This window comes from Argentina anserina, chromosome 6 (assembly GCF_933775445.1).
Source record: "Argentina anserina chromosome 6, drPotAnse1.1, whole genome shotgun sequence".
NCBI lineage: Eukaryota > Viridiplantae > Streptophyta > Magnoliopsida > Rosales > Rosaceae > Argentina > Argentina anserina.
The window spans coordinates 11,623,511-11,636,155 of NC_065877.1; the positions used below are offsets into that span (position 1 = coordinate 11,623,511).

The 12,645-nt window shown below is 38.4% G+C and overlaps 2 protein-coding genes and 1 long non-coding RNA gene across 3 annotated transcripts; 2 read left to right on the forward strand and 1 right to left on the reverse strand.

Moving 5' to 3' along the window:
- Positions 1 to 1,730: 1,730 nt before the first annotated feature.
- On the reverse strand, positions 1,731 to 3,679 carry LOC126800572 (uncharacterized). Its single transcript, XR_007672723.1, has 3 exons — positions 3,561 to 3,679; positions 2,881 to 2,961; positions 1,731 to 1,865 (listed from the first exon to the last, which is right to left on the reverse strand). It is a non-coding gene; the product is annotated as an uncharacterized LOC126800572 (long non-coding RNA).
- Positions 3,680 to 7,344, forward strand: LOC126796881 (uncharacterized). The gene is made up of 7 exons (XM_050523595.1): positions 3,680 to 3,872; positions 3,986 to 4,087; positions 4,188 to 4,961; positions 5,208 to 5,350; positions 5,542 to 5,780; positions 5,865 to 6,335; positions 6,438 to 7,344. The coding sequence occupies exons 1-7, from the start codon at positions 3,680 to 3,682 to the stop codon at positions 7,342 to 7,344; spliced, it is 2,829 nt and encodes a 942-aa protein (XP_050379552.1).
- Positions 7,345 to 7,404: 60 nt separating this feature from the next.
- LOC126796882 (uncharacterized) lies at positions 7,405 to 8,587 on the forward strand. Its single transcript, XM_050523596.1, has 2 exons — positions 7,405 to 8,000; positions 8,371 to 8,587. Exons 1-2 carry the CDS (start codon positions 7,405 to 7,407, stop codon positions 8,585 to 8,587), a joined length of 813 nt encoding a protein of 270 aa, XP_050379553.1.
- The last annotated feature ends 4,058 nt before the right edge of the window (positions 8,588 to 12,645 follow it).

Genomic DNA, 12,645 nt, shown 5'->3' on the forward strand with positions numbered 1-12,645 from the left:
AACCAGGGTAAAGAATCACAAACATTTAACAACGAATTCATACGAGTTTAAAAGAGTTTGATATATAGGATCGGGTTGAAAGATAAAAACAGAAAATAAAACCTAAACTAATATATACATGTGATCAACCAAACAACACATAAACATCACCAAACAAATCGTCACAAGTAGCTTCAAAATCATAATCTCATCCTATGCAAACACCGAGCCTTAGCGGACAAGTATTGAGTGAACAAACAACAACCTAATACCGAACTAGGTTACTTAGCGTATCCCTAACTCGAAACATGGTCTGGTAATCCTATCTTAGCGCTTAGAAATTACAAGGTAACATGTCATTCTCAATCTTACCACTTCATTGATTCATCTCTTATCTAATTACTTAGCGCATCTTAGATAACAACGAATCATGGTTAATTCCTAGTGATTACTAACAAGTCAAGCATGTCACTTACTTTAACAAGTTAAGAAAAACACTTAAGAATCCTATATGCAAAACTAACTTAGCGCCTTGAATCACATATAGTTAACACACAAGAAAGAGAATCATTAAATCATTGAATTATAAACTCACGACATCTACATAGAAATCATAGAAAACAAAATCATAACTACTTTATAACATCTTGCAAAATCGTAAACTACATAAGAGTATTCCACAAATTCGGAACTAGCCAAAAACATAAACACAACATCACATAAAGAATCCAAACGGAAAACATAAGTGAAGAAGTAACGAGTTACACTTTGTAAATCTCCTTAGCGGTATCAAAACAAGGCAGCACGGCTTCAACTTGAATGGCAATCCTAGGCGTAGCGCTTTGGATCGAATGGAATGAATGGAAAATGGTGTTTTCGCCTTGAATGGCTTTGAGGATGATGAGTAGTGTTTAAGGCAGAGCTTTGGCAAGTCTTGTGAGCAAGGTTGATGATGTTTTTATGTGGAATTGAGGTGCTATATATAGAGGAAGAAACCCAAGGGAGGATGGCCACAAAGTCCACAAAGTTGAAACCAAATTGGTTGAGGTTTCCTAAATTCGGCAGATCTGACCTTTGTCCCTTGTTGTGGCCATAACTTTCTCTAAAAAATAGATATTGAGATGATTCCAACTGGCAATTTCAACTAGACTTCCGTGGCTTTTCATCCATATATCATGCACTTTCTCAAGCATTCTGAGCTATCCAGGGGAGCTCGTCAAAGTTAGATGATCTGCAGTGCCAGAATTCTGATTTCTATAAGGATTGCATATCTTTTGCATTAATTGCATATCTTCTTCCTCCTTTAATGCTGATTTATTTTGCACAAAATTCTTCCTTTGAATTAGGAAGGCAGCAAAAGTCTTAATTGTTGCAGCTATGTTTGATTTTTCTTACCTCTCCTCATTAAATTTGCTGCATGCCTTCTTTGACTTTCTTGCCTCTTCTCATTTAATTTGCTGCATGCCTTCTTTGACATTCTTTGGTGCAGGGATTTATGGAGATTCTGATTCATATTTGTGCTCTATATGCAGGAGGAACAAAGTCCCAAGTTTCCCTCATAGCCCTTGGATCAAAAGCAAATCAATGGCTGAGATAATTCCGTCGAGTTCACTAGACCTCCGATCAATGATTCGGTCATATCTCCCTGTAGGAATACGATATAGATTTGATTCTAAATCCTACAGAAACTAGACTCAAAATCCTTTTTATCCATATAAGGTACGTCTTCTAACTCGAACGGAGCTATCCAGGGGAGCCTATCGAAGTTGGACTACAAATCATGACAGCATTTTCATTCTTACATGGATTGGGCTTTTAAGTGTATCTTCTTCTCTTTCCTTGTGGAACTAGGATTGCTTTCCTTCTCTAACATGGATTTGTATTTCCTAATAAGAATAAGTATGTTAGAAACAAAAAAATACGAAAGGATGAATCCTACTCGAACAAGGAATCATATCTCAACAAGGATTATTAACACTTAGCACGATTTCATCATCAATTCATTCATAATTGATATAAGCTCTACCTAGACACTTTTTCATACAAAAGAAACTAAAACATACTAAATAAGAGGTAACAAAGAGTAAGAATATGACATAATCACATTAAGAACGTCACACTTTGTGCTCCTATCAGCTAGGTCTCCATGTGTGGGCTTATTCCAAAATGAAGACACTGAATAGAATGCATTAGTCAAAACACAAGGAACAATGCTTTGCATGAATGGACCTTTTCTGTTTCTTTGAACCAAGAGTAGAGATTAAAGAATCTTTCGCATGTTAACTTGGTGATGATTGAAGATTGAGAAAGGATGTAAAAATTCTCAAATCAGTTTTTATTCAAAGGAGCTGTCATGTTCGAGAAATTTCGAGAAAACAGGTACCAAGAGAAGAAAATTCACCAGAAATTGACATTTCAATATTTTAAGTGAATATCTCCATAATGGAAATAGACATGCAAAGCTACAATCTCTCAAAATTTCAAGTCATTTGGAATTCAAATGAATGGTTAAACACAAAACCAAAGTCACTGAAATTGCAGAATCTGCAGAATTGCTGAAACACAGTACAAGGTTTAATATAACACAAGTTTCTTAAATCAACTCTGTTTTGCATGAAACCAAAACTAAAATGATCCTTGATCTTTCTACTTTCAGCTGGTAACAACTGAGAGTGAAACAAGAAGGATAGGTTTTTCGTTAAACATAGAATAGCCCACTGGTTCAGTTTGGTATGTCATTGAAGCATTATGTCAAACACTTGATGTGCATTATGTGAGCTCAAATGTAAATCAGTTCTACCTACCTAGTTGAGTTACCATATCTATCTAATAATCAAAAGTGCATCCCAACATCTTTGAACACAAAGAACGGAAATATAGGAAGATGGAAGATTGCATTACCAAAAGAAAGAGCAACTTATGATGTTAAAGCAAAATGGAGAGGAACTCAGTGATTTGAAGGCCCAAAATCGTCTGTTAGCTCTGTCAAGATAGGAATAGTGAATTAGAAGTTTGAATATACATATTGTCCCCAAATCAGAGGTGATTGTGATATACTAACAACACTAACCCCAAGATTGCAAGACAAATGAAGCTTAGACCACTTATTCATAGCCTTTCCCTGTAAATAAAATCTTGCCTACAACACACCGAATCACATCAGTAAATTAAAGCACCTCCATGAGTTTCCCCAAATCCAATTTTAAACATTACAGACTCAAACTCACCTATGACGAACTAAACCAGATTTATACGCATAAAAATTAGAATTGCAGAAAAGATGCGAACCTTCAGCAACTCTGCAACATTGGTTATAATTGCAGAATAACTCTTAGTCCAAGTCTAGTGGTGCCTCACGTGTGATGTTGAGTGCTACTTTCTCTTAATCTTACCCCCAATCAAAACTATCAGGACTAAATGCTACATAAGGAACTCTTCTGCAATATGATATCAACTACTAAACATTGAGGGATACAGACTCGAAAATAATTGGCAAAAAAAGGCATTCAATACTGTAATTCACAACAACATCATAAGATCGACAAGTCGAGAAATATAAGAAGATGGGTCTCAGACATTACCCTGCTATAGGTGACGGAGATGGATTTTCCGGTGGAGGAAGGGGTGGGATTTTGGTGACGGAGATGGGTTTTCCGGTGGATGAAGGGGTGGGATTTTGGTGACGGAGATGGGTTTTCCGATGGAGGAAGAGGTGAGGATTTTGGTGACGGAGATGGGTTTTCCGATGGAGGAAGAGGTGAGGATTTTGGTGACGGAGATGGGTTTATCGGAGCTGTCGTCTGGGATGTTGGAGTCGCCGGAGGAGATGACGCCGAATTTGGGGAAAGACGATTACAGAGAAAGGGTTTTATTAATTGCTGTTGTGAGTTATTGTTATTGGTTTATTAGCTTCCCCGAGTTTGTCTTTATTCTTCTTTGCCTTTCCTACTCTTGTTTGAGGATTTCAGAGCTTGTCTCTCTGATTGTTAAGTCTATATGGCTTCAGGCTCCCGTTTTGAGGAGGATGGTTCTTATGAGAATGATGGTATCATTGAAGCAATATCTTGTAGTTTTGAGGAGAGTGCTGACTTTCTGGATCTGACCGAAGGTATCTGTCTGCTGGGTTCCTTAATAACTGATGAGGAGCCAAGCTTAAATAGTACCAAGGCTACTCTAGTGGGTATGTGGAAGACTCTTGGCCAGATCAGGATCATTCGGGGTCAAGAAGAACACGTACTCAATCACTGTGGGATCTGAGAAGTTGGCTACCAAGCTCCTGGATGATGGTCCATGGGATGTTCGTGGACAATGCTTCTCTGTTCATCACTGGCCTCGATCACTATCGTTGGAAAAGATGGAAACTATGAGAGCCACGTACTGGATCCAAGCTCACGGTATACCGCCGGATATGATGAAAGTGGTTAATGGCAGAAAGCTTGGTAACATGATTGGTTCTGTGATGGATGTTGAGAATCCTGATATTGTTGGCAACAGGGGTTATTTGAGGATCAGAGTGGATTTTAATGCTACTCGTCCTTTGGCAACTTATGTCAACTTCCCTCGACGGTACTTACCTCTGGCAAAGATCTCCCTCAGGTATGAAAAACTAAAGAAATTCTGCTTTAATTGTGGTAGGCTTGGTCACCAAAAGATGGGGCGTAATTATACTGTCCATCCACTTATTTTGAAGCTGGGGGTGGTTTATAATTCTAATCTTATTGCTGAGCTCCCGGATAAGCCGCAGACCTCCTTTCCTATTGAGTACCCATATGTTCCTCGAACTGGCATTTTTCGCCGGAAAGAGGATATATCTCGCGAACGGGCTTGTGATCGTCAGATGTGGGAAAGTGTTCCCGGTAACATGAGTGAGGTGGCACACTCTTCAACACCTGACAAGGATGGCTCCATTCGTTCAAATCAGAAAAGGGGGGAGGGACGTGTCACTACGATTGTGGTTCCTAAGCCTACCCTTCCCCAACGTGGTACTTAGATTGGTCTGACCCTAATGTCCATGGGGCCCTCTATAGGAATGGCAGTCTCACACGTGCTTTTCAATGGTATTAAGCTCCATAATGGGAATTGGGCCGACCCAGAGGTCATTCCTCCATGGGCCTTTGAGACCCGAACTAAATATTTTTGTAGTAATCCTTTTTACCCAAAGGCAACGGAGTTGGATTTTGGGCTTGAGTTAGCTGTTTATGGGCCAGAGCCTGCTCCTCCATAAATAGCTCATATTGAGGAGTTATCTGCACCAACTGAGAAGATTACTGAGACCGAGGTGATTGAGGAAAAAGGGTTGCTCCGATCTTCTGGTAGAAAAAGAAAAGCAAAGCTGTACCATAATGATATGGGTGAGGTGAAACCCAAGAGGGTCAGAAATTATAATTCCCCAGGCCTACGCCTATCCTCGAATAGAGGTAGGGGAAGAGGTAAGCGTGGTGGTGGAGTAAGGAGCAGTAGATCTGTTTCTAGGATGTGAGTTGGTTCAATGATTGAGAATAACACTTCTAGTGGAAGCACATAAGGTATGAGGGAGGTAACTGACCCTCATGGCCGTGGCAGCTGGCCAACAACAGCCGCAAGGAGTCAATGAATCTACTCTCATGGAACTATCAAGGATTGAAACAGGACTTGACAGTTCAGGCTCTCCGAAAAATCGTTGGTACGTATAAACCGGGTATCATCTTTCTATCGGAGACTCATAATAAGGATGATTATGTGCATTCAGTTAGGAGTGGATTAGGATATAATGAGTTTTTCTTGGTGTCTCCAATTGGTACAGCCGGAGATCTTTCTCTATGGTAGCTTTCTAATTATAAAGTTGTTGTAATTGGACACTCGAAGCATTTTATTGACACTAAGGTGACTTTCCCTGGCTACACTAGTACTGTGAAGATTTCATGGCTCTATGGACCTCCTTATGTGAAGGGTAAGGATGAGTTTTGGGCTGATTGGAAGGATATGGGTCATGACGAGGATACTGCATGGGTTGTAATTGGGGATATGAATGAGATCGTTTATTCCTTTGAACGAGAAGGAGGCTCCAATTGGGTACCGGGTAGACACACTTTTCTTAGTGATTTCATCTTAAGTAATTCTCTACTGGATATTGGATACAAAGGGAGTCGCTTTACTTGGTCTCGGAAGGAGGGTGAGATTGTGGTCTTACAGGAGAGATTAGATCGTTGCCTTACAAACGATAAATGGATAATAGACTGGCCTAGTTCATGCCTGACTCATTTAGCAAGAATTGGGTCTGACCATAATCCAATTCTACTGTCTGCCGAGCTGGTTATTGGTAAAAGGCGGTCTACTTTCAAGTTTGAGGCAGCTTGGGCTGAGGAGGAGGAGCCCAGGTCCATTATTTTCCAGTCCTGGAAGCCCATCACTAGCTCATCGGGCATCTATCAATAGACTGCTAACTTATTCTTATGTCGTAAGCACTTACGGAACTGGAGCAAGGCCCATTTTCCAAATTTTACCAAGGAGGAGATCCATTCTTGTCTGGCCCAACTTGATGAGCTACAAACTACCGATCCTTTTGATACTTCTGGTTTTCAGGTTGGTATTACTGAGAAATTAGGGGCTCTGTGGACGAGAGAAGAGAGCTATTGGCATCAACGCTCTCGTGTCAAATGGCTGACTACTGGGGACTCAAATACTCGGTTTTTTCACTTATCTACACTTCATCGAAGACAAAGAAATCAGATATTGAAGATACAAAATGATTTGGAGGTATGGGTTGTTGGGGAGTCTAATATTCGGTTGGAGTTTGAGTCACAATTCAAGAAGATCTTTACTTCCACTGGACCTCGTGATTGGGGGGAGTCTCTTTGTGGGTTGAGTCAGAGTATCATTCCTGAGATGAATGATGTATTACTTAAGCCTTTTTCATTGGAAGAGGTAAAGGTTGCTACCTTCCAATTAGGTGCTTTGAAGGCACCAGGGCCAGATGGTTTTCCTGGTTTGTTTTATCACAAGTATTGGGATATTGTGAATGAGATTGTTGCCACTACTGCCAGGGATTTTGTTAGAGGAAGAATTTGTCTACAGGGAATTAATCAAACTCATATTGTTCTTATCCCTAAGATTCCTAACCCGGAGAGAACTACCCATTTTCATCCAATTAGCCTCTGTAATAACTCTTACAAGATTTTGTCCAAGCTACTGGCCAACAGATTAAAGCCTATTCTTCCTCTAATTATTTCTCCAAACCAAAATGCTTTTGTTTCACAGAGACTTATACAAGATAATATTCTCCTGGCTCATGAGGGGTTCCATTATTTACGGTTGAAACGCACGGGGGAAAGACATGAGTTTGGGTTGAAATTGGATATGAATAAGGCCTATGATCGTGTTGAATGAGATTTTCTTGAGATGGTACTTGTTCGTTTTGGTTTTTGTACGGAATGGACAAAGTTGGTTATGGCTTGTGTGACCAGAGGTTCTTTCTCAATTGTCCTTAATGGTACTCCTGGTGGCTTTTTTACTCCTACACGTGGGCTACGGCAAGGAGACCCACTGTCCCCATATTTATTCCTGCTTGTTAGTGAGGTACTGTCTTTAAGGCTTACTAAGGAAGTTGCTATGAAGAAAATAAGTGGAGTTAAATTGGCTCCTTCTTGCCCTCCCTTATCTCACTTGTTTTTTGCGGATGATTCACTATTTTTCATGAAGGCAACTTTATTGAATTGTTCTCGGGTCTCTACTGTGTTTAAAGATTATTGTTTGGCTTCCGGGCAAATGATTAGTACTGAAAAGTCTAGTATCTACTTCTCTCCTAATACTCCCACTCAGTTGCAGAGACTTATGTGTTTGTTAATGGGGATTGGTGGTACTGACAAGCCAGGTTGTTACCTTGGATTACCTACCTTTTGGGGTAGATCTAAGAATGGAGCTTTAACATATATCAAAGACAGATTTATGGGTAAGGTGGAAGGTTGGAAACAGAAATATTTGTCTCAAGCTGGAAAGGAAATTCTTCTCAAGTCTGTGGCTCTTGCTATTCCAACTTTCCCTATGTCTTGTTTTAGATTCCCTGTTAGTATTTGTGATAATTTAAACTCGATTATGGGGAATTTCTGGTGGGGGCTAATGAGCAGAGTAACAAGATACATTGGAAGAGCTGGAGTTTTTTGTGTCTACCGAAAGAGGAAGGAGGCATGGGGTTTAGAGACTTACATCAGTTTAATCTTGCTCTAGTGGCTAAGCAAGCTTGGAGGCTTATTACATATCCAAAGTCTCTTTGGGCTAAGGTGATGAAGGCTCGGTATTTCCCTAAGTGTTCCTTTGCTCATGCAAAAAAAGGTTACCGGGCCTCTTAGGGTTGGTCTAGTCTTCTGGAGGCTAGAGTTTTTGTGGTATTAAATGGCCATTGGCAAATTGTTACAGGAGAACTAACCTGATCATTAAGGAGATCAGAAGGAGGAGTAGTGCCTTTGATTGGGTTGGATGGGAATGGATACCCAGATCGGCCAATAGAGCCGCTCATGAAGCTGCAAAGCTTGGTCAACAGACGTTGGGTCTCCGTACTTGGTCGGAGACTCCCCCACCATCTCTTACTCTTGTACTTAGAAGTGACGGTTTCCCATGTCCTCATAATGCCTGATTTGGAGGATTTGTCTCCTCCCTCTTTTGCGCCCAGGTTGTTCTTCTCCCTCCCTCTTTATGAGTGGAGATTTAAGCAGATGGGTTTTGTTTGTATTCAGACTTGAGGTTCTTCTCAGTCTCTGTTGGGTCTTTGCCCTTTTTTATTGAATTATCCATTAACAAAAAAAAAAAGGTTTTATTGCTTTTGCCTCATTTTTGCGAGAATTAACACAACATAGTTAAAATATTATTAAAAGCGCGAGTCTTTTAATTTTAGGCCAAAACAAGTTTATGACGAATGAAATGTCATAGTCCATTGCAATATTATATGACTATTTTAAAATGTCATGGAAAGATTTTTCATGACGATTAGAAAACATTATAATATATTTTTATCATGGCGTTTAAAAATAGTCATGAAAATATTTATCATGACGAGAAAAAACCGTCATTACATTTATGACATTGGGAAAACGTCATAGAACGACTGAGAACAACAATGACGTTTTCCAAACTATCATAAAACTAAGCCCATATTAAGATCAATGACAATTCATAAAAAAGTCATTGAAATGTCATTTTTATGACGTTTAGAGCAAATGTCATAAAATTAGTGTCATTAAATGGCATATTTGTAGTAGTGGCTCTCTTGCGTCATATTTGTTATAGATTGAATATGAGATGATTTTAGAAGATCACATGACTTGCACAAGAGCTATCAATGCATAAATTGATGGATAAAGCTCAAACCATGCTAGGATTTCGATGAGGGCTCGGCAAAGGAATAAAAGGAAGCTGAAATCTAAGTCATATAAGGAGTTCTAATTGCATAATAAGTGAATCAATTCGTAGAAGGAAAGTGATAAAGATATGACACATAAAGAAGGTGTTTTTCCTGTTAGATTTGGATTCTACTATCTTGTGATTAGTTGAAGCAATGTGGAGAAGGTGTAATCTTTGCTTGTCGTCCCCTATACTGTATATAGGAGGCAAGAGGGATGAGTCTTGCATCACAACTTTCAAAAACACCAAGCTCACACGCCCTCCTTCCATTTGCTCTAGTTGTGCGTACAACCCTTGGAGATCAAGAAAAGGCCACCATCATCATCACCCTCGATTTCACCTCTTTGTTCTTGTGTTCAATTACAAAGTTGTAATCTCGTGTTCATTGCTTTTGTCGAATTCTTTTGGTTTTATAGAATGGATTTCTTTTCAGAGTTTGTTATTTGGTTGTTTGATTTCATATTAGAATGAAGTACGATGATGCACGCTTCACGATTTTTATATGTTTAGGTTTTAGGATTCTTGATTTGTAACATGGCATATGCATATATGACTGAAAGTTTCTAAGGAAGATTTATCTTTACGTATTGAAGATTTATCTTTATGTATTGATTTGGTGAGTATTGTAGCTAGTATTAGGATAACACGAAAGTGGTTTTGATATCAGGCATTAGTTCAGAAGTAAGAGATTGAGTTCTCTGCTATTTGGTCCAACTTCAAAGTACTTTATGTGATTGATATGAGATTCTGGTCAGGGAAATAGGTTTCTTTACATATAGAAGTGAAGAAATAATCGAGTGCTCCCTAACCGGGATTACACTCTTTATTTTGACCGAATATGATTTTATGCACATGTCTTCCAAACATGTTATAAGTAAACTAGAATCAACATGAGCATATAAATTGTAATTGCATCTTTCTTATCTATCCATCTTTATTATGAGCTTGTGTGTGAACGTTAGTTGTAGATCAAAACCAAATTGTAAATCACCTATATGTTGTATAGTGAATGATCGTAGGTTAGTATGTTGGAGCATCCTTAGTCCTCGGTTATGAACGATAAAACCCGTGCTTACTCTTACTACATTGATAGGGTTTTCAAGTTTGTGAAATCTTATATGATTTGTGTGTTCTAGGATCGATCATGGGCCGTCCACTCGTGACATTTTTTACTGTCCTAACGATCCAATTGATTATAATGTGCTCTTCTCCAAAAAAAGGAAAAAGAAGAAGAAGAAGAAGAAGAAGATTATAATGTGCATGTGGTGGTGGAATTTAACACACTCTAATTAAGATTCCACTATATGGTGAAATTTTCTAGTTGGTGGTGAGCCCTTGACAATTTAACATGATCGTTCGTCTTACTATATGATTTATATCGGCTATTCCGTTGATATTAGGGTTATGTTCGGGTCTTAATTAATTATTTTTAGATGGATTCAAGATCCAACCCATGTTAATTATTCAGTTCAATCGGGTTTTGTATTTTTCAAGATAGAACCTGAGCGGATCCAGGTCTGAAATAAATTGGTTCGGTTCTCGGTTCTAATAGGTTCTAGAATAAATATGTAACATTTTAATCTCCATTATGGCTGTAAGTAGGCTTAAGTCATTCGTGTTCGACTCGTGTTTGGCTCGCTTTTAGCCCGTTCGGCTTGAGCGTAAAAGGTTAAATGAGCCGAGCTTGAACTCATTATTAAGCCCAACCTTGAAAATGAGCCGAGCTTCAACAATAACTATTTGGCTCATTCGACTTGTTTAGCTCGTGAGCTAGCTCGGACTCATTAAAAGCTCAGCTCATTTATTAAGTTTGACTTATTAACTTTTATAGTATATCTAAAGTATAATTTTTATATAAGAAATAATTTTAAAAAAATTAGAATGAGCTGAAAGTATTCTTTCTAGAATAATTAGTTAAGAACTTTAAGTTATATAACGAGTTTGATTTGTTATTTTTAGTTTATTACAAATAAAAGAGATTTTTTATAATGCTATGACATCCAATTTTGATTTTTTTTAATTTCTTAATTTTAAAATTTAGTTTCATATGATTCAAATCGACTCGAGGCGAATTTGAGCTCGTCTAATAAAATGAGTTGAGCCGAACTCAGCTCGAGCTTGAACATGAATGGCAAAAATGAAATGTCAGCCTGGCTCGAGCTCGATTGAATGAAAACGAGCCAAACATAAACAACCTACTATTCGACTCGGCTCCGCTCGTTTACACCCCTAATCTTCATAATACATTCAAGCATTTGATGCAATATATAATTATATAATTCTATCAATAAACAAGAGAAATCAAACAAATTACAAACTATCCCACAATATAATATATAAGTCTTAGACAATTAAACCAACATTCAATTTTAGAGTAAAAATAAATGACACTCCCTAATAAAATTCTTTGTTCTTTTAATCAAAGCCTCTCAAAGGAAATCAAAGGCACTAAGAGATATGTGAAAGTGGAATGACAAGCTTGATTCTAAATAACCCATCACAAAAATTACCCTAATAATATAACGGTTCACATCATTCTAGTATAAATCTATCGGTAATCGGTTCCTATAATAAGATTCAACCCGTACCCGAATTTTCTTAATCGGTTGGGGTCCTAAATAAAAAATATTTATTTCTAAAAAATCCAACCCAACCCGCCTTATTTGGCTCTGAACGGATCAGATCGGTTTTGTTTGGACCCAATCCAAATGCACAACTCTAGTTGATATCATTCCCTAAAAAGCATCAACTAGGTAACTACTAAGGAGATAACAATATATTGTATGGCTCTTAGTTGATGTTAGAATCTCATGGCATGTTTGTTGCATGGGATATACTTAGATTGACTATCTTATTTTCTTACATAAGACTTATTTCATGTTTGGGAACACTTTGGACTATTTTTTTGGGATTCCGGAACACCAAAAACCCTCCCAACATGGTCTCCGATAATGACACCAAAAAAACATGGCCTTATGTAAGCCTCGTTCTCATTCTACCCCAATTTATCGACGTCAACCAATCGTTGCCTTCAACCCTACATCGCCGCTCTCAAGCTTGTCATAACAGTCCAAGAACACGTCGTCGTCGCCTTCCTCTCGCCATCCATCAATTTTCTGCTCTGCTTCCTCATGTTCTTCTCCTAGACTTCTCCATTCTCTACTAGTCATCTCCATCAGGTTTGGAATTAGGATCTGAATGAGTTTGAAATTGTCATAAGAGATTTAGTCAATGAAAGGCGCCGATTACAGGAAGCAGAGGTTTGTTTGGTTGGGTTTGTGTTATTCTCGTTTG

Bases quoted from the DNA above. Each gene is read 5' to 3' on its own strand.
- LOC126796882 (XM_050523596.1), top strand. From the start codon at position 7,405: ATGGCTTGTGTGACCAGAGGTTCTTTCTCAATTGTCCTTAATGGTACT. The intron at 8,001-8,370 runs GTCTTGTTTTAG...AAATTGTTACAG, and splicing joins GCTATTCCAACTTTCCCTAT to GAGAACTAACCTGATCATTA.
- LOC126796881 (XM_050523595.1), top strand. From the start codon at position 3,680: ATGGAGGAAGAGGTGAGGATTTTGGTGACGGAGATGGGTTTTCCGATG. The intron at 4,088-4,187 runs GTATCTGTCTGC...TGGCCAGATCAG, and splicing joins CTTTCTGGATCTGACCGAAG to GATCATTCGGGGTCAAGAAG. The intron at 5,781-5,864 runs GTAGCTTTCTAA...TGGCTACACTAG, and splicing joins GCCGGAGATCTTTCTCTATG to TACTGTGAAGATTTCATGGC.